Source organism: Xiphias gladius, chromosome 2 (genome assembly GCF_016859285.1).
Source record: "Xiphias gladius isolate SHS-SW01 ecotype Sanya breed wild chromosome 2, ASM1685928v1, whole genome shotgun sequence".
NCBI classification, from domain to species: domain Eukaryota; kingdom Metazoa; phylum Chordata; class Actinopteri; order Istiophoriformes; family Xiphiidae; genus Xiphias; species Xiphias gladius.
Genome location: NC_053401.1, coordinates 2,415,129 through 2,442,244, shown reverse-complemented (window position 1 = coordinate 2,442,244; position 27,116 = coordinate 2,415,129). Strand labels below are relative to the sequence as shown.

The following is a 27,116-nucleotide window of genomic DNA, read 5'->3' as shown; positions in this document are numbered from 1 at the left end:
AAAATAAGGTTTGAAAGAGGGGAACGAAAACCTGCAGAAGGCCGGTGAGTTTCTGTCCTGAGGATGAGTGAAACGAGTCCGATCTGTAGACCCATGCTGGGCAGGACGAGTGAGGGCGCCCCCTGACCTCTGACCCCGCGTTAAAACGGGAAACGCGCCTGTCCTTCGGTTATGGGACGACGCTCTGCACTTGATACACATCCATCTAGATGCTGCACTCACATATATGCCGCGTGCAGATACCGTACCGAGCTGCGGCCGAGGGTTCAGATGGAGGTCACAGGTTTGATTCCCGGTCGTCAGGTCGTCCCGGTTTTTTCAGTGACTCCCAACCTTTTTTGGCTTGTGACTTATTTTGTACCAGTTTTTTTTTTTTACTGTAATTCAGTCGACAGGTTTATTTGTAATTGTGCTTTCATTCCTCGATACTCGGGCAACGGTTATGTTTCCAGATTTACTGAGGTAACGTGTGTTTAAGCTCCAAGGTTCACAGTTCGATGTGGTCCTGACGTCTGTGGATGTGCTGCACTGCTTCTGCCACCAGGTGGTGCCTTTGAGTTATTTTTCTTACTTACTTCTTTAAATTAAAGTTACTTATATTTATCATACTTTATAATTGGTTTATTCTTCTTCTTATTATTATTATTATTATTTACATTTTTGCCTGGTTTGTTAATGTTTACATATGTTTTCTACGTCAACCTGTTGTCCTCTGTTTGTCCTTCTGCACTTAGTCTCTTGCTCTCTCTCTTTTATTCCTGGAAAGTCACTATTTACTGTTTTGTTGATTTGAACCAGCGGACAAAAAGGTCGAGCTGGTGTTGAGGCGGAAGTAGCAGAGGAAGTACGACTCTCTCTGTGGCTGTGCATCGCCGTGTAGAGTCGGGGAGCTCCACGCGGTGGAGCGGCAGAGGAACAGAAGCCGAGCCTGCTAGGCTTTCGTTGTAAAGTGCAGGAATAAAGTCGCAGCGAGTTCACCTGGATCCCAGCGTCCAGCTGTGTCCCTGACACGTTTAAAAGGCCCTGAAGACATGGAACTATCCAGTATTTCACAGTAAAACAAGCAGAAAAAAGTAAAGAAAATAATCGTAATTTGTGTCGCAGAAATGGGATTTTTTTTCCTGTTATTTCCTGTCTTGTTAATCATCTTGTGCCCCCCCCAGACTAACTTTGCCACCCTGTGGCAGTCTCAAGCCACGGGACTGAACTGCCCTGTGGGCGTGAATGTGATGAAATCAGCAGAGAGGATGAGCGCCTGCCCGAGCACGACCCTCCGGCGCCGTGCACCAAACACACCTCGGTGAGTCCGGACAGATGAGTAACGCTCAGTAATTTCCACCCTCGTCTACCGTCCCGCCCCGTCCTCCGTCTGAAAACACCGCCCTTTCTGAAAAGAGCTCATTTTAAAGAGCGCCCCCACACTCAATGAGCCCCACCCCTCCCTGCGCGCCTCCACACGCCGTGACCTCTTGGCAGGGAAGACGTCTCGTTTTCCCTGAGATGAAATCCCCCAGGCAGAGGAGCTTTTTCCTCCTGTGAGTACGATAAACTCTCAGCTGCCTTTTGAGGAAGTTCATCGCCAGATTTGAAACCTGGCTATTCCGGTGGGAGTGCGAAGCTGGTCTCTATAGCGTAGGAAAGTTGTACTTTATGTTCCTAGTATTGGTACTTTATTTTTTTTTTGTTTTTGTTGAAACTCTCCTGAGGTTCCTCTGTCTTTTCCTTTAAATCCTAATTTTTTGTTTCGGAGTTTTTCCCGCTCTTAGAGGTTCAGGCCGGGTCTACGTTAATGGAAATAGGAAAAACCCCAACTTCTCCGTAGAAATACAAAGTCAATACTCTCCCCTTCCACAATTATTCACGAGTTAATTTCAGTCAGGGAACATTTCTCTAAGGCTCAGTCACGGCAGCGTTTAAAACGACGAAATGTTGCGGCAAAGTAAATGATTTTTTTTAAGCGAAATCGCCGGAAGCCGTGACTCACACTGCAGAGCGAAGCGAAGCCGTGCAAACCTTTTGTGTCGAGCTCAAATTTCCGCCGCCGACCGATACCAAAAAAACGTCTCGACGCCGGCGACCTTTGACGCTGCCGACGAGCCCGAGAGTCCAGAACAGAGGAAGCTATTGTAGCTTATAGGCATCAAATTTACGCACCCTCCTTTGACGGAGCACGAAAAAAGATGATACACATACGTCTTCTTGAATAAGCTGTGTGAACTTTTTGTCCAGTTAGTGACCGGCTTGGCTGTGGTTTGTCAGTTACCCCGAATGTTTGGACTCATAATAGGAAAAGCACAGGTGTTACTGAAAACATTCCAGCGTCCCTGTGAGCCGGGACAGCGAGCCAGCATCAACCGCACCAGGACCTTGAGCCTGAAGCAGCTAAATGGATTTCAGCTGTCATTGTTTTAAATTTTTTTTTTATTTACATCTGTGCCTTTCTCCACTGTGAGCAGTTCCCACGTTCCTCAGCGTCCGGCACCACCTATTTTGCGAGGATACCATGGACACGAACTTTGCCGCTTTCTGCTGTGACCGGGGCTTTACGCTCCCACCTGGCTTCGCCCCTTTGCCCTCAAATGTTTTGGTTTTTTTTTTGGCCGCGACAAACCCTGGCGTCGAAACCTCTGGCGGACCACGTGTTCTTTTTGTTCTTGCAGGTTGAGGGTTCAGTGTTGCTCGGAGACGCCGCAGCGCGCGGGTCAGGTGTCGCCGCCGGGACTGAAAATGCGACCCCCCGCTGACCAGAGGCAACACTGAGCACCGGGCCGCCTCAGCCGATCACGGACCGGAGCGCCGCCACGAGCCCGAGCCCCGCACCTAGCCCCGTCCATGTGGGCCTGCTGACGGCTCCGCCCGCCTCCAGGGGTGAGGTGTAGTTGCAGCTAGGGGTGGGGTTAGCTTGGGTGGGGTTGGCCGGGGTGCGTCGTAACAGGAAGTCGTGTTTCATGGCAGAGAAGCGATCGGGACCATACGGGACGTCAAGTGTCTCCGTCAAAACCTCGTGGCCCGGGTACGTCACCTGTCAATCAAACAGAGGAAAGAGCTGTTAAAGTCACATGAGAGTGTAACTGTCCTACCACTAGAGGTCACCGTATCGCTGCGCGCGCGTTTACTGTGAACACGTAGTTTCCAGGCAGCAGCAGTCTGTAGTATTCTCCATGTCGGTCGGTCCTGAACGGACACATATTCCTGCGACCTTTGACCTCCACCACTGCGTTCTGCACCGGGACTCCAGAGCCGTCAAACACACGACCTTTGACCCCTGAAAACAAGCGCAGGCACGCACAAACACACACAAACAGTATCGGGTTACTATTGTCCTGGTTCAGTTTCAGTTTAATACCAGAGGAGGCAGGTAAACACACACACAGACAGACCGGTAAACGGATAAGCAGGTGAAGAGTCAGACAGGGTAGGACAGAAGGATGAAGAGACAGGCAGAGCCCCCAGGTGGATCCTGCTGGGGCTGGGCCAGCCTGCTTGGAGGAAACATCCACAGAGGAAGCCAGAGTCACCTCCAAACACTGAGCCCACACATAGTTGTAGTCCTGCATCCCACCTGAAAACACACACACACACGCCCATATTCAAACAGAAACTTTGAGCCTACACCTTTTAATTTAATCTGGCTGGAGGTTTCTGACACTGCTGACCCGTCAGCGGATACCACTGGTACCCGTTGGTGATGCCCTCCAGGAACGACGTGCTGTCGTCGCAGCGGTCGCCCCGGTGCATGGAGGCGTGGCTGTGGGAGTACACCTTGGCCAGGTGCACGAACACGTCGTCATCCGGGGTGACGCTGGCTCCGCCCACCAGCTCGCCGCCTGCAACGGGCGGACGCGAGACGCATCTTGAACTCCGTGCTCTTTCCGACGTTAACCCTCAAATCTTACACACGGTAGATGTGAAAGTAATCGATGTGTAAATAAGGGACAAGGTAACTAACTGAAGACACTGAGGCCAAAGCAACAGAGGAAAATGGCAGACTGAAAAAATAAAATAGCAAAAATAGAAAACAGCCAAAGAGTTCATGAAAATGTCCAAATAAAACCACTAACGGCTGGTTTTCATGCCGCAGTGCTCTGTGTGTCTGCTCCTCCCTGTTAATGACTGAGCCAGAGCCGGCACCAGTTGGACCAATGCCTGCCCCTCAGCTCAGAGTCCGGGGATCGTCTCCTCTACTAAACCGACAGACGTGGGAGACGTGATGGGCAGGCAGTCTGCTGGGCAGACTGAATTTACTTCAGAAACAACTCCTGTGTGTGTGTGTGTGTGTGTGTGTGTGTGTGTCTCTACCTCCGTTGCTGTTGTCGTACGGGTAACTGGCCACCAGAGCTCCCCCGTGAAGGTTCGCGGAGAGGACGAAACTCTCCGTCCTCAGCCAGCCAATCACGGCCCTGACCTGCAACACATTGCACCCTCATATCTGACCACTGAGGAACGAGTACTTTTACTTTGAAACCGAGTACATTTAGCTGATGATACTTTCACTTTAGAAGGCGCGCGAATGCAGGCCTTTCGCTAGTAATGGAGTACTATTACTTTGCCGACCGACCTCTGCCTCCCTCTTCTCCTCGTCAAGCGGCCGTTGCCTCCGGAGACCAGCGAAGGCGTCGGGGAAGTTCCTGTTCAGATCCACGCCGTTGTAGTTGAACCTGAAACGGACGCAGAGACAGAAATACGCCGTTGACTGCGTGGCCGGGAACCGACCGACCGACCCCGTCAGCTTCATCCTCCCCTCCTGCCGGCAGAGGGTTCGATGCCTTCCTGAGCTCTCGAAGTCATGAAGTCGAGCACAAAAGACTCAAATGTGAGAATTTGCTGCTTATACATCCTTACTAAATTTACTAGCTTTAAATTTAGGCTATTTGTTGGACAAAAAAAAAAAAAAGTAGAATTTTGCAAACATAACTCTGGGAAACCAAATTCAGCGTTTCTTGTTATCTTTTGGACGTTTCGTAGACTAAATTCTTTATTTAAAAAAAACTATTTTGTAGTATGCGTGTATCCAGTCAGCCCAGCAAACACAGCTGCCGCCGCCGAGGCTCCCTCGAGCAAGGCACTCGTGCTGAAGACGGTTTCCCACGATGCCTCTTGACGGTGTCCAGGAAATGAGTGCATCTCTATTTATACAGACTCAGCTACACGGAGCAGCATACGGGGAGTTTAGGGTCGTCAGTGGTAGCTGATGCAAACACACAGGGAAACGCTGGGCGGAGGAGGAAGACAGACAATAAAAGACGAGTCCACCGCCATCAGTGTTTAAGCTCACTGGGTCAAAGGTCACCGGGTTGCCGACTTCAGCGATATGTACATCTGGTTCGTGGGATGCGTCTCAGCCGACGCCTTATCGCAGCTGGGTTCTGGACCAGTTCTGGACCAGTAGGAAATTGAAGATTTCTGGTTTGGCTTTTGGATGATTCAGTGAAAGAAATGTCAAAAACCAGGCGACGGGGAAAAACACGGGGGGGACGTTACTTTACTTTAAAATTTGACTGTTATGAACCTTTTGAATTTTATATATTGCAATGAGTGAAACTTGTTTTAAACTAACACAAGGTTAAGCGACACACACTCACACATACGTGTGTGTGTGTGTATATTGATGTGTATATATATCTATATCTACATAGATATAGATATATATATATGTTTATATGTGTGTACATATACACATATACATCGAAAGACACAAATACATATTTACATACACACATGTAGACATATATTTATGTATACACACACACACACACACACACACACACACGGGGGACCTGTTTCTTTTTTTTTTTTTTTTTTTTTTTTAATGGGAGGTGAGTCCCCATAATGAGACTTTGCGAACAGACGCACATCCTGACATTGTCTACTACTCTCTAAACACAGTCACACAGACTCACAGTCCAAACACTGATAATTAGATACTTAGAGGTTTTTCCCCGGGACTGTAATCTGCATGTGTGGTGATACAGATCTGCAGCGTGTGTGTCTGGTTCCCTGCTTATCAGAGTGTTTTGGGCGTTGGAGCATCGCCTAGTTTAGTCTATACTGAACAAACACGCCTTGCCGGGAGTGTGTGCGTCGTCCCGAAGCCTTTAAAATCTTGTTGTAGTATTCGGTACGATACACAGCCATTTTGAAGGCTGACCTGTATTGTAGCAACTGAATCAGATCCATTTGCTTCCTTAACCTCTTCAAAGCCAGTGAGATAATACACGTGCATCTTCCCCAAGTTCCTATCCTGTGTCCCTTGTGCTGCTCCGTTGTGGTAAAAATTCATTTTTGATCATCTATTTATCCAGATCTGACTCTTTTCCTGTGAAACGTTGAGAATATCGGTGACTCATCCTGCTCCCGGAGCCGTAAACATTCATTTCTCCGGCCGAATGTGGTTTTCTCCGGCGTGATGTTGAGCTTTTACTGCATGTATACGTGTGACTGGCTGACAGCTCAGTACACACCTCCCATTAACCTGAGTCAGTTAGCGCCACATGTTGCCACTGAGAGTCCATGAAAACGAGCTGCCACGCGAGCAGAGAATAGTTAAGAAGAGGGCTAAGCAGTTGAGGTTGTTAGCCAAAGGCGATAGATAACAGATAAACGGGGTGTTCATCTCATAAAGCTGTTGGGGTTTCAGACAATAAAAAAGAAAAAGAAAATACAGCTCAGTATCGCTGTGGATCCCCAGGGACTCCACCAACTTGTGGGCGATCCCGTCCAACTCTTGAGCAATTTGATCAAATCCCCCCTGAAATGATGCTACGCCCACAAACCCTTTTCCCTTGGAAAAGCTTCCCACGTCGGAGGCTAAAAATGCTTCGGCTGCCGTTTCGCTTGGCCTTTTAAACCCCCCGACTTTCCCCCTGAAGAATGTTCCCTCAGGTAACTTTAGAGTGTCAACACTCGTTCGACGTCCACAGCTTGAGGACTGTCTCCAAAACACAGCCGACGACTAGGGAACCGCTCGTCTTCCCGCTCGTAGCACTCGCCTTCGACTTCTCCTGTACATGTAAAATTCATGCTCGCGGTCTTGGTTCCCCGCCTTCAGGAGTTTTTCGCAGGCCACGGTTCCCCGCTCCGGCCTCCAGAAGACACAGAGCAACGTGAGCTTCCAGCTGGATCTGGTGTTTGTGTCCAGCTGATGGACCTAAGTCCAGCTTTCCCTCTATGTTTTTGGTCCCTTCCAGCTCCTGAAGGGAAACATCTGGCTCTTTAGCTAAACTGCTAAACGCTCCACCGTGTTCACCAGCTGGTCTCTGACTGCATCTGTCTGCTGTTTGCTGCTGAGCGGGTCGCGGTTTTATCAGAGCTTGATTGAGGAAAACAGCTGCTGGAAACACCGACACTGAACAAAAACAGTATGTGTGTGTGTGTGTGTGTGTGTGTCTGTACCTGCCCTGGCTGTACTGGCAATGTGTGCCCGCTTCATCGAAGCCATCGGGGTTCATGGTTGGGAGGATGTGGACGCGGGTGCTGTTCAGTAACCGCAGCGCCCACGTTTCGCTGTCGCGGTAACCGCGCACCAGGTCGTCGATTAGCTGGAGCAGCAGCACTCGGCCGAGAACCTGCACAGACACACAGAGACGTTCTTTCAGTCCCTTCAGGGGACATCGCGTTGACTTACAGGCGTCTCCTGGACACTCGCCCTCACCTCAAACCGAGTCTTCACCCTACAACTGAACAGTTTACGGTGTGGGGAATGAATCACTGAATCATCCACAGTGTGACCGTGTGAACAGATTTATGCCCCCGTAACATAAGTAATACACACACACACACACACACACGCATTTTTTTAAAAATTAAAACTGACCAAACATATAAAAGTATAAAAGTCTTAATTCAATGGAATAAATACGATAAATGTGATTCAATCTGAAAAAGTGCAGTAGTGATCCATTTTTTCTGGGATTAATTTGATTAAAAGTTAAATGGAGTCTGGTGCGTGAACGAACTAGAATGCACACATACTGCAACAACTACTACACTTCCTGTTGTCACCGCTGCTCAGCTTCATACGTTCACTCACTCATTCACTCACTTCTACCCGACAGCTGTTTTTTTTTACTACATGACATGAAATTTCCGCTCCATGAGCCTGCACGTGCTCTCCTGACAGAGGGAGCGGGGGAGGAAGCGATGCTGTGAGTCAGCCAGGAATTGAAATGCAACCCGGGGATGAGTCGGGGGCCGTTTTTCTGAGACAGATGGCTGATTGGATGGGAGGGAGGGAATAAAAAAAAAAAAGACTGTGAATGAATGAGAGCCTCAGGAGGGAGAAAGGGAGAAGGGTGGGAAAAGGGAAAAAGTGTGTGTGTTCGTGTACAAAGAAACTACACACACACACACACACACACGTTAGGACTAGTTCTGCCTCTGATTCCCTCCATCACTCGTCTAAACTGTCACACACAGACAAAAAAAAAGAAAATAAATCACACACCTGGAGTTACCTCTATACTTGTGTCCTTACGGGATAAGTCTTGTTCTATATTTTCCCCCCTACCGTGAATAAATCCGATGAAAATACCAAACACCAGCAGTGAAGGTTTCTCACTAACAAGTATCGTGTGTGTATCAGAGCCGGATCCATCTCACACCCCAGACCCACAGAGCTCAACTGTTCCCAGAAACTAGCGAAAACACACCGGTGAGCTCACGCCGTTTCGCTGGGTGACGCGTTCCCTCACCGCCATGAACACACACACACACACACACACTGTGTAGTTTATTCTGACTCAGTCCCACACACACACACACACACACACACACACACCGTCCTGCTGCCCCAAATGCTCACTAGAGCACCAAATGTGGATCAACCCTCCGCTTAAAACAGTAAAAAAGAATAGTAAAAAATGAACGTGCAGTTTTTTTAAAGATCTGTGTTTCCAGTAGGAACCAACGAGCGTAAAGTATCGAGAGACAGACCAACACATTGAGTGATTTGGTCTTATTATGGGATTTGTATGTAGATTTTAATTTTGAGTATTGATACCAAAAAAAAATAAATAAATGGATCCATCTCGTGTCAGATTAGGTTCTGGGCTCACGAACGCTCTTCTTAGCTTGTGCTGACGCGTCCGGTGATCACCTCGGATAGGCCCGGGACACACCCAGAGACCAGCCGGAACCCATAAAGACCGGACAAACCACACTCAAAGAGTTTTACCACCAACAGCTTGAAAGTCAGGAAGGAGGATCGTAAACCTTGGGACTCGCTGAACACGCGAGAAAAACACATCGAACCACTGGTCAGTAGACGACCCCACGAATCCAGCGAGAACGCCAACTATCACGTTTTCCTGTACCAAACAAATGTGGACGGCAACCTGCAGTTTGGGCTGTTTATACGCATGTTAATATGTTTATATGTTTATACTTGTGATGAAGAGGCCAAAAAAAGAGATCCGGGATGGAGCGAACTCTGTAAAACGACGCTAACCTCAGGCAAAGTCTCTCTTGGTCGCATGTTTAAAAAAGAAAAAAAAAAAGATCTTCATGAGTACAACTTGCAGCGACTGGATCTGAGGACTTTAGAGTAGAATCTCTACGTATCACACACATTACATGATTTTATCTTCGACTGCCAACTGACCCAGACCGGGACAGACCTGGTCCAACCTGGTCCCATCGGTCGTCGCGCTCCAGAATCTTTTGGCTGGCTCAACAGTCGTAGTGCGTGTCCCTTTATTCTGAACCGAATAAGTGTCTTATTCAGTGGTAACTAATGATGCATTTACCTCGTAAATCAAGACACATTTCTCTCCCCTACACACTATTATATTAACCGCTTTTAATAATAAAAAGTACCGATATCTTTAATTCTGGCTCTGGCGTCACTTGGTATCAGATCTAGTCCAAATTTTTTCGTGGTACCGTCCACCTGAAGAGTTGATGACGGCACAGTTGCCATTGGGAACCGACTGATCAGCAGTGGGAGGACAGGGACGATTCAACCGCTCCGGTGTTGTTTACGCCGCTGTGCACCAGCGGATGTGGGCTGGTTCAGTCCAGTGTGGCGGCGAGTAAAAGTTGCGGCCTCGCCTGGATCGAAGTTCAGGTCTGTCGAAACGTCCTCAGAGACAACAGCAGAGCCGAAGACGGCAGAGTCTGTCTGGAGTTTTCTTTTTTTCGGAAAACACAGGAAACCCGGCTTGCCCTCATTTCCTCCCGGCCACGCAAACAAAAACACACAATGTGACCCAAACAATCAATTTTTAGAAAACAAGACTGATACTGTGAGCAGATAAGTGTTGAAAGGCGGTGGGTCTGTGCGGTTACGTCACTCGGTTAATCTCTTAACTCGTGGTTTATTCCAGATGACTCCGTTTCCCACTCCTCATGTGATTCTTGATTTAATACTCGTCAACTTTGATGGTCTCTGGGAATTTTGTTGTCGTGTAACTCAACTCAAATATAGACCTGGACAACATTCCCAAGTCAAAAAAAACAACAACATTTTTGTCCTATTTTTCTTGCCGCACATTTAACCGGGGCTATTGAAAAAGGGGCAAATGTTTGATACGAAGAACTGAATTCAACATTTGCGACGGATTACGGGAATGTGCACGGACACTTTGAGGGGCAGTGGTTCAGTTTAGAGGAGAAAAGAGCAACCTCACACCCACTATATTGTCCCAATGCTTCTTCCTGATATAGGCTGACTATTTTAAATACCCGGACACACAACTACACGTTTGTGTGTCGATTAGCGGTTTCCTCCCCTGACAATGGAGTCAGTGGAGGAAACACCACTCATATTGTGTCCTGGAGTTGTTTACTTCTGCCTTGCCTGTTATTTTTGTACATCGGGACACCGAGGAGTGTATTACACCTAGAAAATATGCGATTATAGCTGAGATATATGCTATATATTAATATAGAGCTACATCAGGTTTCCAAGGGAATCTAAGTGTGATGGGGGAGCTGTCACTGTGGCGTGAGTGGATCACAGAAAGGTCGAAGGCAGCAGGCCGGCCGTCTGGTCGACAAGCGAAAGGCGTGAGTGGTTTCTCTGTTTGCATTTGAATTTGCGTTGTCCAAGCAGAGAGTAAAACTGCTGAGAGCCGTCGGTGCGATTTGACAGTACTGAACCTACCCAGGAACAGTGATATTGGCAGCGAAACCCCAACACAAACAGACAAAGACGCCGTCAAAACAAGGCGAGCGTTTGCATTTTTTGCTCATTCGGACGCCGATGACATGCATCCTCGCTCATGTGACCTCTCTCTCTCTCTCTATCTCGATTCCACATGACAAGTGAGAAATTTCCACCACTTGGTGGCACCGGAGAAAAAAAGTCATGGGATCCCCAAAGTCAGCAGGATCCATTCTCTGCACGCCACAAATGCCTGTAAAAAAAATTTTTTCATCGCAATCCATCCATCAGTCGTTGAGACGTTTCAGTCTGTGGCCAGAAGCACGCGGACACGCAAACATTTCACCGCCAACAGGCAGTTCTGACAACGCGGACATCCATCTGCTGCCGCGCTAATTAGGAGTCATCCCCTGGGAACCGCGAACATCGTTAAACAGCATTGTGCCTTTCCGTCCAGCAGATGTCGAGCTGTGTCACAGGACAAGGGGAAAATTTTGACCAGTTGGTGGCACCGGAGAAAAAAGTTGGTTCATTGGCAAAGTCGGCAGGATTAATCCTCTGGGGACCAACATCTGTTTTTTTTAACAGTTTTAACCATACATCTATTACTTTCAAATAGACATTTCAACCATTGATTCCTCACTTTTAGCTGCTATTTCAACCAATTATCCATTGGACTACTTCTAGTTAACCATTTCTAAAATGTATTCATCACTTTTAGCTACTATTTCAGCTATTTATACGTATTGTTTTTGCTAAACCATTTGCTAACCATTTAGCCATTACGTCTAGTTAAATATTTAAACTGTTCCTTCATTTTAATCTCTTTCAACTATTTTATCCATTACTTTTAGCTAACTATTTTAGGTATTCATTCATTACTTTTATTATATTTCAATATTTTATCCAATACTTTTAGCCGGATAACTAAAGTTTAAAGAAGTTTAGTCTTATTTATCTTTCAAACATTCTCAACCGCAAATCGTGCAGTTCCGTGTTAGAGCTGACTCAATTTATCAAATCATTGTTTCTATTTTTGAAAGTCAGGAGGAGATGAGCAGGATCAAGATAAAAAGAAGGTAAAACCGTTTTTGTCACCGCTGAGACCAAACGACTCTCAGTGTAAACAGGGTTATTAGGTCTGTTTTCCAGCCTCACAGGAAACAAAGTCTGGTCGCGCAGGAAGTTATTTTCTGAGAACTGCTCAGATAAACACACACAACGGACAGTAATCTCCACACGACAGCCCTTCAACTTTTACCACTTAGGCTAAATTCCTGCTGTCAAAATGTCTCTGCGTGAGTGTGTGTGTGTGTGTGTGTGTGTGTGTGTGCGTGTGTGTGTGTGTGTGCGAACGTGTGTTCACGGATGCAGTGAAAAAGCCTTTTTCTTCCTTTTCCGGAAGTTTCCTCTGAACCGACACACTCCAGTGACTCTGTTTGTTGCCTGTGTGTGTGTGTGTGTGTGTGTGTGTGTGTGTGTGTGTGTGTGTGTGTGCGTGTCCAGGCGTGACTTATCTATTTAAAAGGACATTTCCATGCACTTTCACAGGCATGCCGAGTGATCCGCCGTTGACCGTCACCACGGCAACCAGATGCTGGTCAGAGGTCGCCGAGAGTTTCCTTTACGCTGCTCTCGATGGAGATTTATCCACATGTGCTTTGCTTTACTTCTGTTACTTTACATTATATAATGTCAAACAGTAATTTTGCAGAAAAGGTGCCACAATATAAACCCGTTGTTCCGATTTCATTAAACTCTATTGATGGACAGTTTTCAATGTTTTCTCTCTCCTGGCATCAAACAGACCCTCAACTTTTTCTATTTACCGCTTTTCCCGCAATGACGACCTCACGCCAACCCAACTCTCGCAGGGCCCGCCGACGGCGTCAGCGCAAAGTCACCACATTAATAAAGCCGGTGTCAGGAATCCGCATCTAACGCAGCCGAACCCGTTATCATCCCTCCTCCAAAGTGCCACGGGGAGGGGATGAGTCCAGAGCTTCGACACCAAACATCGACTGTACGAACTCACATGACGAACCCTTTAAACGGTGGGTTTTTTCTAGAGCAAAAACGTTGGGAAAAAAAAAACCATTTTGACACCAGAACAAAACGAGTTTGAGTTGAGTGTTTAATCGAATGAAAAAACAACGACTGAGACAGGGTGTAATGTGGCCCCGAGTCGCCAAAGGCCGGAGGCTTGCGTTTAAGGGTTAACAGACACAATGCGAGCTGGTTTGACTGCGCCGCCCTCGTCAGAAACAAGACCGAGGCCTCCGCGGCCGTGCTAGCGGCCCCGCGAGGCCGCGCTCAGGCACAGCGCTGCTTCTCACACGCTGGCGTCTAGCAGCCGTAACGTTTACCATATTGTTGGCTTGATAAAATCTGCTAACCCGAACTAAAACAAAAGCCGAGGCGTGGCTCCTACAGGCGCAGCCTGCCGGAGTAGGCCGTACCTGTGGCGGCTGCTAGATGACTCTTTCCTGTCGGCTACTGCTGCCGCTGTTTCTGTTGAGTTTTTGAATCCATGCATTTGTTTTACGCCGTTGTCTAATGTTTTAATGTTGACTCATGGTACTGTCTGTTTCCATCTGAGGGATAATACAGATCACCACACACACGCACACACACACACACACACACACACACACAGAGTCTGTCTTCTGAATACAAAAGTGTGTATGGAGTGTGTCTGACTTTGAATGGCTTTTGTTGATCTCTTTAGTCTCCTTTTATTCCTGCTTCCTGTCAACAGGGAGGGGTCCTGTCATGTGTGTGTGTGTGTGTGTGTGTGTGTGTGCGTGTGTGCGCGTGTGCGTGTCTCTCTCTCTCTCACCTCATTTCCGTGGATGTTAGCCACATATTTGAACTCCGGGATGCCGACGGCGTGACGCTGAGGGCTGAGACCCAGAGCCAACACCCACAACTGCTGACCTGAGAGAGGCAGAGAGCAACCCGAGTTTTAAACACCCACCAGAGTCACGTTGCATGCGGCCCCTCCGTTTGTGCAGGAATCCGCCGAGAGGTTTCCCGGAGTGCTCAAGACTCTGCACGACACTGAATACAATAACATGATGTTCACAACAAGTGCTCCACCCTGGACGGCCGCACGCTGTTGGTTATTTGTTCCCGCCCTCTGATACGACCCACTGGAGCGTTTCCTGAATTAGAGATGTTAGGACACATGACGCAGATTAACTGTAACCCTTTTATGGCGGAACAATGCCATAGCAAAGGGTGGGTGAGGTTTGGCGAAAGATCCTGGGTTTGGTATCTCACAGTCATATCGGGCCATAAACCAAAGTACTGGAAGAAAATTTAAATTTTAACCCGATGATGGCGCTAGATGACAAGTCCGAAGTTATTACAATTCATCCTCTGGGGACCAGATGTCACCACAAACCCACCCGATCGTTCACCAGAGGCAGTTCACTAGAACCCAAAAAGATCGGCCTGCTTGTGGCGCCGGAGGAGAAGTCGGCGGCAGGTTTCGGGACAGTCCCTCCAAACGTCACGCAAGTGCTATTTCCGAGCGAAAATATTGAAACGATAGAAAGTAACATCGACAAGGAGAAGTGCAGCCGACTGATTAGAACCGAAACGCCTGACGTTTTTCACTTTCCTTCACGTGACACAGGCCGAGGAAATAGACAGAGCATGTCATTGCTGAGGGTCAGAAAAATCTCTTCCGTCGTGCAGTGGACAGAATATTTCTTCGTCCAGATGGTTGGTAGGGTTCAGGTAGTTAGTTAGTAAGTGTGACCCCGCCGATGCGGTGTTCACGACTTGTTCTCGGCAGGACGAGGAAATGCGGAAAACGTGGAATCATTTGCCATTTTTTTTAAAAAAGCGAACGAGGCGACGATCATTTTATCGTCGGCCACAAGGGCACTCGACCTCTGTAGCACGGCCGCACGCGTTTCATTTAAAAAAAAAAAGACAGCGCGGGTCTACAATTGAAAACATTTTCGGTAAATCGGCCCTTGGCCCAGGAGGCCGACAGATCCCCACTGCCACCAACGACTTCACCAAGCAGCCGAATGCGTACGTGCTACTGGGGGAGAGAGTTTGTGAGGTAATCAGGGAGGTGAAGAGGCAATCGGAGAAAACATTCACGTCAGTTTTCCGTGATTTGATCAGATTACGGAAGTTTAAAGGCAGCGTCTGATGAAGGAGCTCGTATTTTCACCGAGCTCTGGGTGCTGGTGACTTTTCAGTGGGGTAGAAGTTTCCATGTGCACAACTACGGGTAACGACGTCAGCGCCGCACGATGAATGAATGAAGCCCTGCAAGCCTCTGCAAATCTGCAACGCTCACACACACACACACACACACACACACACACACACACACACACACACAGAGCAGTAAATTATCTGCTACCTGCAGACAGACAAGGTAACACACACACACACACACCCAACAGGTTGGACGCAGGCCAGCTGGTGTCCTAGATTAGCTCAGATTAGCTCTGTGTGTGTGTGTGTGTGTGTGTGTTTGTGTGCGTGCGAGAGAGTGATTAGCCAGATTAAGCAGTCCGAGATTAAATGAGCCTCGGTCTGCGGTCCTGACACACAAAGACACCAAGACACACAGTCGGTCAGTGTCACGGTCGCCATGGTGAGCGACACCTGATACTTCAGTCAACCATCATCCCCTGTGTGTGTGTGTGTGTGTGTGTGTCTCTCGCTTTATGTAAAATCCACTGAATTTTAAAAAACTGGCGTGACGGGATCAGCCGGGGAGAGAGGACGCGTCGCTCCGTCGGAATCGCAGAGACGCCGCGGGGGCGGAGGCTCCGCTCTGACAAACAGTGAAGGGCTGAGTACAGACGGCGGCGGCGGCGGCGGAGAAATGTGGGCCGTTACCCAATCACTCGCAGAGTTAACCTTGATTAGCGACGGCTGCTGCCACCCGCCGCCTGCCACGCTTCCGTTGTTTTATTTAAAATCCATTTTCGTCGATGGCGTTCGACCTGCCGGTAAATGACAACGATTCGCCGATCGATTGGTCAGTCGATCGAATGAGAAAAATACTTGGTAACTATTTATAATCACTAATCAAGTGTTTACAGCCTGTCAGACATGAAGATTTTGGCTTCAAAGACTGTTGGTCAGACAGGACATCCGACTGCGTTGGATATTTTCCACTATTTCTGACATTTTCTAGACTAAAATCGATTGAATCGATTGATGAGCAGATGAATCAATAAGGGAGAGAACGCCAGTCGCAGCCCCGGCTGTTACCTTTGACGGACTGGCCGATGCTGTACAGGTGCGTGATGTCAGGGTCGGAGGCGTTGAGCTGGAGGAGGTACTGCTCCATCTCACGGTTGCTGTGGTAACGGAACTCCAGCGTCAGGGCGGGGGCGAGGAAGAGGAGGAGGAAGGGGAGGAGGAGGAGGAGGAGGAGGAGGGGGGACGACATCACCGCAGTGGGACCTGTAGGAGAGGACAACACAAGGTCAACAGGTGTGAAAGGACGACGGCGACAGACGTGATGCTGAAGGTTCTTCGGGTTAATGCCGGAGGAAGAAGAGTCGATGAAAATGTAGTTTCATCTGATGAATCTTCCGTTATGTTTTGTCCGGGTTTCACAGAGACCTGAAAGACTCGACCTAGTTTCTGAACCCGGACTCTGATTCAGTCAGGAACATGTGTGTCCAGGGGCTTCAAGTGGCCTTTGTGACGCCCGTTTCTCTGAACGCCCTGGATGCGATTTTTAAATGTAAACACCGAAAAACTAGAATGAGAGATTTATAAATCCTCATCAGGTTCGTGGGACATGGGACTGAAAGTCCCAGAACAGCAGCCGTTTCGTCGACGGCTGCTTCCGGAGTCGAGAACGAGCCCAACCAAGGTTTTGCTCCTGTCTGAGGTTTTGTTGGAATGAAGGACAGAGTTAGATTTTTTTTGATAAAATAATGGGGACAATGTTGGACCTCTTACTTCTTGTTTTATTTCTGGCTCAGTGTAAACTGCATTTCAGCAAAAAGTCTAAATAGGAAATGAAAGTTGTTGTTGTTGCTTTTATTTTCATTTTTTTTTAATGTAATGCTCATTGCGGAAACGTCTACTCGACGTCAACCATTGGATGGCAACCACCTTTATTTAGTTAGATTCCGGAAATGACAGATATTCTTATTTTACTGGCCCCAAAAACTATGGAAAAGCAACTATTCAACGAGCAAACTGCTGCACGTCGGGCTGAAGATTTTTCCCCAGCGGACGCAGCCCGGATTTATTTGGTGAGGTCTGCGGTTTTTTTCCTCTGGTGAATGCAAAGAAATCCAATTTACAGGGAGAAGACGGCAAACGAATCGATGCACTCACCAGGGATGTAACGACAAGTCGATCGACCCCGAAAATAATCCGCAGCCAAAAATTCCGTTTACAGCCTCTCAAACATTAAGGTTCCCTGCTCGACACTCTGGTGGATGGAGGAGTAACTCCAGAGGAGGAGGGTGACTTGTTCACTAAACCGGTCTGCGGACAGAAAGCGGTGAATTCAGAGACGACCCGCCGCTGGTTTAAAACGTTTTTCCTGCGGGGCCTCGGTCCCTGCCTCCGGACCGACTGGACTCGGTCCCTGCCTCCGGACCGACTGGGCGGTTTCTGCTCGGGACCTTCAGCCGGTGCCTCTGCGGCCGGTTGTGGGGTCTGCGGGGTCTCCCCTCGGGGGGCCACCGTCAGGCTCAGGGAGCCGCCGCACGACTCCACCGACAGGTTGCTGCCCCTGTCTCTGAGGCTGTGGCTCGGTTTTCCCCCGTTAACTCCTCGCCGGCACTTTTCTAAAGGGTCCAACCTACGTCCTCGCCACCTTCAGCCTCCAGCCGTTTGCGGTCTTTACGTCCGGCGCCTGCACATTTTGGCGCATTAACCGCGTCCAACACATGTAGATGCAAAGCTTGATTATACAAGTTACACACACACACACACACACAAAAACCAACCTATGTAGAAACTCTTCACTGTGTTTCCACCGATTCCGCTGGAGCTTTGGCTCAGTTTTTTTTTTTTTACAGCTGATTGTATTTTAGTGTTGTTTATTTTTATTTTTGTTTTTAACTTAATTTCTTTTAAATGCGGTTGAGTTGCAGGTGGCAACTGCAGAAAAGTCCTTGCGCCCCACGGGATCGGAACCTCCCCATCGCGCTCACACTGCTGATCCAAACCGGTCGAGTTAATGATTCCGTGGCTCTCGGTTTGGTCTTTGACGTCCGCGCGTCAAGTCTTGACCTTGGAACTGGGCCTCGAGCTGAGGACGTCGTCCGGAAACAAACCGGTCAAAAAGGGAGAAAGCTCCCAGCAAACGACCCACGGAGATGTTTTCTAGCTGTTATAAATTTTATTACAGTGAAACCGTAAAAGCTGGTCAAACGAACGAGGTCGGTTCGTATAGAGCCTGCAAACCGTAAACCATCAAAGAAGAGACACACGGGAGTATTAAATCAAGAAAAGAGGAGGAAGCTGTTCCAGAAAACAAAGTGACTTACAGAGAAGGCACGAAAAGCAACGCGCCAACGGGGATGTGACCGGATGTTCTAGAAATGCCGATGACAGACCGTCAAGTGCCGCCGTGGCTCCTGTAACAACCGAGGACCTGAACGCAACCACCTGGGAACGGAGGCATCACCGGCCTGCGGGTCGCCCCTGGGCACCGCGGACGCGTTACACGGGGGAAGTGCGGTAAAGTTACGCACACCGAGGATCACCGTGTCCCGCTATCTGCGCGTGACACACGGCACTTTACCGGACTGCCGGAGGTTAAAAACCGGAGGAAGGTCCCCGGGGCTCCTGCCCGGCGATCGGCCTGGAGCAGACGCTCGGACCGGCACCGAGTGTCGGGGGGGGGGGGGTCGGGTCGTACCTGTCCGCCGGGGTCGTGCGCCGTAGCCGATCCGGACCACACCGGCCAGTCTCCCGCTCCCTGCGGAGGACAGACAGCTTAGAGAGGAGTCTGTGTCCGTCTGTCGCTTCTTTGAATGGATGTTTCTTATTCATCAGCGGCTCTCCCCGACTGTCTGTCCGCGAGGGGCGGAGCTTAGAGAAGTGTGTGTGTGTGTGTGTGTGGGCGTGCAGGCGAGCGTGAGCGCGCCCGCTGGGCGTAAACGCGCACATTCAACAGGTTTCTGAATGAAACAGCGCGATGATTCATGAACAGGCGCCTGTTGGGAACAAAAGTGCGTTTTACCTCATCGGCACCCGAGCGGAAGTTGCTTTGTGTCTCAGTAGAATGAATGTGTAAGAATGGACCAGGCCACGTCTACATCACGCGTTTGTTTGTTTGTTTGTTTGTTTGTTTGTTTGTGGAACATGTCGAATTTCTTGCTGGTCTTCGCGCGTAAAAAGGTCGCAGTTGGAAGTGTTTGCTGAGGCGAAGTAAAGGACACAGGATGGACACTGACTTTTTCCTTCCAATTTGGAGATTTTGAGGCTCTACAACGAATGAATTCCCCCAAAGATGTTGTGCGGGCCCCCGGGGAGGTTTGTAGGGGTCTTGAAGGGGACGCAGGGGTCTTTGAGAAAGTTGTAGACCTCCAGGATGATGTCATGGGGTGCGGTTGTTGGAGTCCGGGAGGACGCTTTAGTCCTCGAGGAGGTTGTACTGGTTCTTCAGGAGGCTGCAGGGACCTTGGAGAAGGTTTTAAGGGTCCTCGAAGATGTGGCGGAGGCCCCTGAGGGGGCTGTATGAGTCACCGAGGAGGTTTTAAGGGGACCTGAGGAGGAGGTGGTCCCCGAGGAGAATGCAGGACTTCTTGAAGAGGTCATATGGTCTATGGAAGAGGTCGTAGGCGTCCTCGGAGATGTGGGAGGTCGCGAGGAGGTCGCTGGGGAAGTTGTAGGAGTGGGTGAGAACATTAGGGTCCTTGAGAAAGCTGTAGTCCTCGTGGAGTTTAAAGTCCCAAATCCTGAACTCAGAGACAGACGGAAAGCTTCACTTTTGTCCACCGGGGATTAAATTCAGTCCTTATCTTAAAATTAAAAAAAAACAAAAAACAAACAAAACCAGAGTTCAGTGTCGTTTACAGTCTAAAACCAGCTCCTTTGTAGCAGGTTTGTATGTAGGGTTGAAAAGCTCCTGTGCCCCCAAGCGGCAGTAACAAAAATAAACGCACCGAAACCAAAACCTCGAATTTAAAAAATAACTCGACAGACTCCAGGATCAACATGAAAACTCATCACATTCCCCCTTTAGCCTTTAATCCCACCCACTGGTAAAGCTGTGCCTATTTATGACTTTACATTTGAGCTGTTCGTACCCGTTTTGATTCTATCCTTCCTTTATTTCAGGTTGGTTTTTTTTTTTTAAAACAATGTTTTTTGCTTTAATTTTTGAAGTATTTTGAAACGATAACAATTGGAAACCTCGATACTTTTAAAGCATCGCCGGTGTATTGTGATGTGTGATTACAGCAGCGCTCTTTGTTAAACAGTACATGCTTTACTCTTGTTTTATTATTAATCTTAACTGTCAGAGGACTTGTTGCATGTATGTAGGTGTGTATGTACATACACTGAATTTATGTCTGTCGACAAACCTTGTTTTCACTTGTAAAGCGAAACCTTGGGAAAATATCGGTTATATGTTTGAAAAAAAAAGACAAATTTTAATTTCTAACGCCTGTCAGGAGTTACGAGCACAATTTTTTTTTTTTTCCCCGTTTACCCTAAAACCAGTTTCCACACGATGTCAACACCAAAACCGCTGTTTAATTTTATGCCTTTAAACTCCGCTGTTTCCGGCCCAAGGATCCTCCTCTGGTACCTGCAGGGATCCAAAATTAAAATAAAAAAAAAAAAAATACAGAGACGATTTGATTGTGTTTTTCAGTGGGACCGAACACGGGACCAAGGAGCCGAGTCCCACCCGGGCAACGGTGTCGTTCACCGGAGGAAGCACCGGTCGGTGGACACGAGGCTTCAGCGGCGACCGGGTTGGTTTTTTTTTTTTTTATGGTGTTCTGGCGCCATCTGCTGCCTGTCGCTCTGACCTACAACACAACAAATTTCATCACCACCCAAAGTGAAATTTAAAAAAAAAAAACAAACAAACAAACAAACAAAACAAAACAAAAAGTTATTTTAAAGCTACTAAATTAAAACACAGATAAATATGTACTTCTGCAGCCGTATTTAACAACTCGGGCCTCTGAGTAAAATTTATGGGTACTCAAAAAGATTCTGTGGTCCCTGTGAAGGTCCAGTGGTCCTTAAGGGAGGCTGTAATGTCCTTGAATAGGTTGTAGGAGTCCTTGAGGACGTTGTAAACATCACTGAAGAGGGTGCAAGGATTATTGGAGTCTTTGAGGAGGTTCTAGGGGTCTTTAGAGAGGTCTCAGGGTCCTTGAAGGGGTTGTTGGGTCTTTGTGGAGATTGTAGGAGTCGTTGATGGAATCTGTAGGAGACCTTGAAGTGGCTTTAGAAATCTCTGAGGAGAATGCAGGCTCCTTGAGGAAGTCCTGAAGAAGATGCAGGGAATTTGAAGAGGTTGTAGGGTTCCTGGAGGACGCTGTAGTCCTTGTGGGGGGGTTTTAGCGGTCCTTAAGGAGGTTGTGGGTGCCATTGAAGAGGTTGTAGGGTTCCTGGAGGACGCTGTAGTCCTTGTGGGGGGGAGGTTTAGCGGTCCTTAAGGAGGTTGTGGGTGCCATTGAAGAGGTTGTAGGGTTCCTGGAGGATGTTGTAGTCCTGGTGGGGGGGTATAGCGGTCCTTTAGGAGGTTGTGGGTGCCATTGAAGAGGTTGTAGGTGTTCTTTAAGAGGCTGGTGTCCACGAAGAGGCTGGAGCAGTTGAGGAGGAGGTTGTAGGAGTCCTTCCAGGGGTTTCATAAGAAAAAACTGGAAACAAATCAAACAAATGTCGGATCATAAATATAAATCCTCAGAAAAACATTTTTACTGACCATAAGAAAGGTTTTTGGATTTGAATTTTGCTGCAGTGATCACAGTCCCAAAGTGTTGGTGCACATCACCTTCTGTTATTACAAAACTGTACAGTACATTAACTTTTTGTATCCTAACTGCTAAAGCTGTGCACACTCAGCAATAGCGGAAACATGTTGAGACACCGAAAGGGACAGTAAATATCAGCTGAGCTGTTAAAGGTCAGTGTCTTTTTCATCAGAGGTGAAATTAATATTCTGATGTTTCCTTCACTCGGTGTCAGGTGTGGTTTTCTGCGTTTTCAGCTAATGCTTGCATTAAAGGAAACCGACAGCGCTGAAAGTGTTTTTAATCCTCCGTCACGTGCGTTGAGTTAATAATGTCAGAGTAATTGTGTCTCGGGGGGCCGGCCGGTTTATTGACAGCTCATTTAAAAACAGACACGGCGAAAGTGATGAGAGGCGAGGCCTTGAAACAGGAAGTTAATGAAGTTGGAGGAATGAGCGACAGGTACAACTGTGTAATTCAAACCTCAATTAGTAAAACCGAGGTAATGCTGATTCACCCGTTTTCTCCGAAACCAAACGCTGCAGAAAAAGAGCTTCAATTTACCTGAAAACAAAGAGTGAGAGTCTCAACAGACAGCGACAGATGTAAGTGGAGTCTACAGAAATGATCTGTCTCGGTCGGACTCGGAGAGGGGGAAGTGGTCCTTGAGGAGGTTGCAGGAGGCTCTGGGGAGGTTTAAGGAGGGCTTTGAAGCGGTTCGAGGCAACCTTGGAGGAAAAGTCGGGGGCCCGCCAAAGCCAGCAGGACTCAGCCTCTGGGGAACATGACTGTGTGTGGAAAATTTCATGCCGGTCCGTCCAGCCTGGACCAAAGTGTTTGACTGACCGGCTGGTCATCTCTAGCGCCACGCTGCTGCTACTTCTCCCATTACGCTGCGTCACGTCGGAGGGAGCGTGAGGATGTGGGATATTCCCATGTCTACGACTTGCGAGGGTTGGACATCGGGAAAACTCAAGGTGGCGGCTGTCAGGCTTGTTGTGCTACTCCTCATCACTCACTCACTCACTCACTCACTCACTGGGTGGGGCTCAATCGCATTTCGTTGACTCTGACTCCATCTTCACTGAAACTGAACTCCTTTAAAAGCGACTGAGATTTCAACACGTGCAGCAAAAGTTTAAAATTTAATTATTGTTCACAACCTGTCGCCGTCACCTGAAAATGGGATTAGCAGCAGGAGGTGGAAAATGTTTCTTTTAACGTGTATGACATATAGAACAAAAGAGTCAGTACTGTTGGGTTAATACCAGGAGTTGGGCGGCTGGAGATAAACGGTTTTCATTGTTAGTGGCACACTGCATTCAAATTGCCTTCTCTCTCTCTCTCACTACACACACACACACACACACACACACGAAGCATGTCTATATGTAATCCAGTATTACCGTAATTTGATCTCACTGAGCTCAACCTCATTGTTTGCTGTTTACACTCTCTCACAGCCATATTGGGGCTGGATCGAGTTTCAGCTGGTGCCGACCCAACATTTAACTCAAGTGTCCATGACTGAGCGGGCGCTGATGTTACGCCATTGGTTGGCTGGCTGAGGGTCGGAGTTTCCCCATTGGCCGTTGCTCTTTCAAAATGAATTGGCGTGAACAGTTTGTATTGCGTCATCAGGAGGGAGTTCACGGGCCGCGTTGCCAATTCAGCGCCTTTGTCGCTAGATTTACCGACTCTTCTTCACAAAAGCACCGAGCGACAAATCTGGCGACTTTCTGGACGAACCTTTGCTACTTTCCGTAGAAGAGAGTCGCCAGCGTTGCCCCGCGAGCGAGAGGTCGGGCGTTTCCTCCGCATGCACAGCTCTCTATTAGACTCATTCAGTTGACCGCATCAAGTAAATGCAGCTGAAATCGCAGCACAGCCGTCGTCTGGTGACTCCGTCAGACGGCGTCTCGGTTATAAAATCAGGATTCTATCAGAGCAGAGCAGCAGCCGGGAAGTGACCTCTGGTTAACACGTGGCCTTAACGGGCCGCGTGTCAGTCACCGTTTCATACTGTGACTGACACCATTTTCTGAGAACAGAAAAAGAAAAACGTGTAAACGAGAGCAGCTTTATCGTGAATCCAGCTGCATTAAATGACTGTATATGTGAGCACAGAGAGCAGGAGAGAGGCAGACAGATAAAGGTCAGTCCAGACATGTCACCAGGTCTTGACCTGGTCTGAAAACGAGTTCACACTGTCTCCAAATGTTTTTACATTGTATAAACTAGAAAAAAATGCTGTCAGATAGAACGGTTCCAGTTTGACAGGTTCCCAAGGAACCTGGGAGGAGAAATTGTGAGCTGTAGATACTAGACAAGATAAAAAAATGTACACGTTTCACTTCTGTGAAAGAGTAAAAGGCTTCAGCGATTAGGATCTCTTCTCCTTCGATTCATGGTAATTCATGGAAACTTTCCCAACAAGACGAGTGTCAAAGTGTCTCCCATCCTCAAGAAGTCTCTCACCCTTTTCCAAAAACAGATGTTGGAAAAGGGTGAGGCGATCTTATAATAAATTGGGCCAATACGATACTTTAAATGAGCCACTCTGAAGTTGAGGGGGAAACATTATCAGTTCTCGCGGTGTAGTTGCTGATTCACGCTGCAGTCCTGCAGAGAGATATCAGATCATTTTTTGCCAAGCAGAGACTGAGAGAGAGACAGGCTCTTGCATCTGTTTGAGATAAGACTTCACACGTCTTTGAGCAGCAGAAGAAATTTCTGAAATCCAGACCATCGTATTTCCATAATCTGCCGCATGTCGTAACCAACCAGCCCCGACACACTCATCTCCATTCCCATCGTGCACCTGGCCTCTGACACATTACCATCACCCACCCAGCCTGCAGATACTTTCAGCTGTAGTTCTGTGAGGAGGCAGACTGGGAGGTGCAGCTGGTGCTGCAGTGACAACCAAAAGCTAATCTATACTTGCCGCAAAAACGAAAAGTAGAGAATCCAGCCTCCTCACCCCGACAGCGACTGTCCAATTACAGGCACTGCAAGCTTTGGCTTTCTTCCCATGATGAAGATTGATGCTCTGCATTTAAAGAGTATGGAGAGTGGCCTTTCCCAAAACCATAAAAGAAAAAAACAATTATCAGTCTCAATTTTTTTCTTTAAGCTGAAACCTTATTTTGGGAGGTGGAGGGGTGTGAAACAGGCGGGCACATGATGTGGCCTGGGCCCTTAGTGGCAGGGACACTCCAGCCACCATGTTCTGTTTAGGTTCTAAACAGAACACTGAACACTGAGTCAGTCGGGTGAAGTTTTTACCACCGTGACCGGGATCAGGACTGAGGACCAGGTGCGGTTCGTAAGTCTAGAAGCAGCCAGTGAAGAAGCAGAGAAGACCTGTGGGATCTCTACATAGCAACCACTTAGTAATGCTAGCCTGTAGAAAACACCCATAAAAGTCAGCAAGCAGCTTCGTCATCTCATTTTTGACTGTCTCTGTCAGCTGATGCACGGCTCTCACCGAAGACGTCCTCAAGATTCCTTCATATCCAGCTGGACAAATGCTGACCTCTTCCCAGTCTTTGGTGGGCGGGGCAGCGTTCAGAAGAAGCTCTGGAGGAAGTGGAGTTGGTCTTTAGAGCAGGAGAGCCGCTCCACCTCAGCGCGCCTCCTCATCAGCTCAGAGATCTCCTGCTCCAGCTCTTGGATGAAACCTTTGGCCTTTTTCTCTGTCGCTCTCTGCCTCTCTCCGATCATCCTGATGAGCTCATCCTGGGCTCGCTCCAAAGACTGCGTCAGAGTGGCGAAGACCTGAAAACCATCTGCCATCTCTCTGTCTGCAGCTTCCCTGCTGAGCTTCGCCCGACGTATGACCTCCTGAACCTTCAGTCGTCTCTCCTGGATCATCTGGTGAATTTCATCCCCTCTTTTCCCCAGCTCTGTCTTCTTTGCTTCATATTCTTCTTTCAGAGAAACCACGTGGTGAAATCTGTGACTGGAGTCAGCGCAGGACCGGCATATGGACCTTTGTTCCTTCTTGCAGCAGAGCTCCAGAGGTTTGCGTTTGATGAAGCTTTAAGTTAGTCACAAAGTAGATGGTCGGACACGTCAGGCCTAATGCTAATAACAGGCAGGACTTCAGGACTGTCCGTTTGGGTCCAGTGGGAACGTCGTGAGAAACCTTTCCTGGTTTGGCAGCGTGTTGCTCTGAGCCGCTACTGGCTCCCTTTCCAGCCCCCTGTCTGAACTGGATGGCCATCTCCGATATGAACGTGTTGACCCCGAGCCTATATTTCATATCCACACGCTCTTTACACATGGGACACTGGCGGTTGGAATTAAAATTCAAGCGCTGCGTGATGCAGTTCCTGCAGAAGTTGTGTCCACGTGGTGACGTGACCGGATCGGTGAACAGCTCCGGGCGGATGCAGCACAGGGGCCGCTCTTCAGTCAGCAGACAGTCGGCGACCGACACGTTGATACTCTGGAGGTAGAGAGAGAACGGAGGACGGAGAGGAAGACGTAACAATGTCTTCACACAGCTCTTCTGTTGTCTTCCGTTGTTGAAATGTGTTAAACAAGTATATTAAATACATCAGATTTGAAAATTCCTCACTTTGGTGACTTGTAGCGGTTGTACTACTGTTGCAGACTCCAATTTATGCCAAGACGCTGTGAGATAAATGAAGAAGGATAAAGAAATTTTTAATTACATTTTAAATTAAGAAACGCGATATGTTCGACGTTAACGGCGGGAATCCCGTTCTGCATTCCCCCGGAACATCCCACCACAGAAAGCCTCAAGCAAACTCTCATCAGTTCATCTGCTTGCAGTCGTTCTCAGAGGCAGAACACTGTCTAAAAATCTGAAAATTGGTTGTTAAACCTTGATCCTCCACAGAGGAGAGCAGCTGTTACTTGAAATTCATGTCACTAGAAACCATCAAGCCATGGGATCACACCAGCTGCTAGGCCCGCGACATGCCGACCCAGGAGAACTGAGCCCCCAGTTCTACATCATCACATAAGTGCTCAGTACTCCCGGGTCGGACCACGCCCATCTTTGGATCTCAACCACACACACACAAAGAAAAAAAAAAGGTTTGTGACTG

The 27,116-nt window shown here is 48.2% G+C and overlaps 1 protein-coding gene and 1 pseudogene across 1 annotated transcript; both read right to left on the bottom strand.

Annotated features, from left to right (window-relative positions):
- cpm (carboxypeptidase M) lies at positions 1-19,074 on the bottom strand. Its single transcript, XM_040140497.1, has 10 exons — positions 18,975-19,074; positions 16,352-16,546; positions 13,941-14,038; positions 7,393-7,565; positions 4,559-4,658; positions 4,300-4,405; positions 3,657-3,827; positions 3,502-3,562; positions 3,117-3,372; positions 1-3,022 (listed from the first exon to the last, which is right to left on the bottom strand). Exons 2-10 carry the CDS (start codon positions 16,530-16,532, stop codon positions 2,774-2,776), a joined length of 1,395 nt encoding a protein of 464 aa, XP_039996431.1. The 5' UTR covers positions 16,533-16,546; positions 18,975-19,074; the 3' UTR covers positions 1-2,773.
- Positions 17,513-27,065, bottom strand: LOC120803784 (annotated as a pseudogene).
- Between the last annotated feature and the right edge of the window lie 51 nt (positions 27,066-27,116).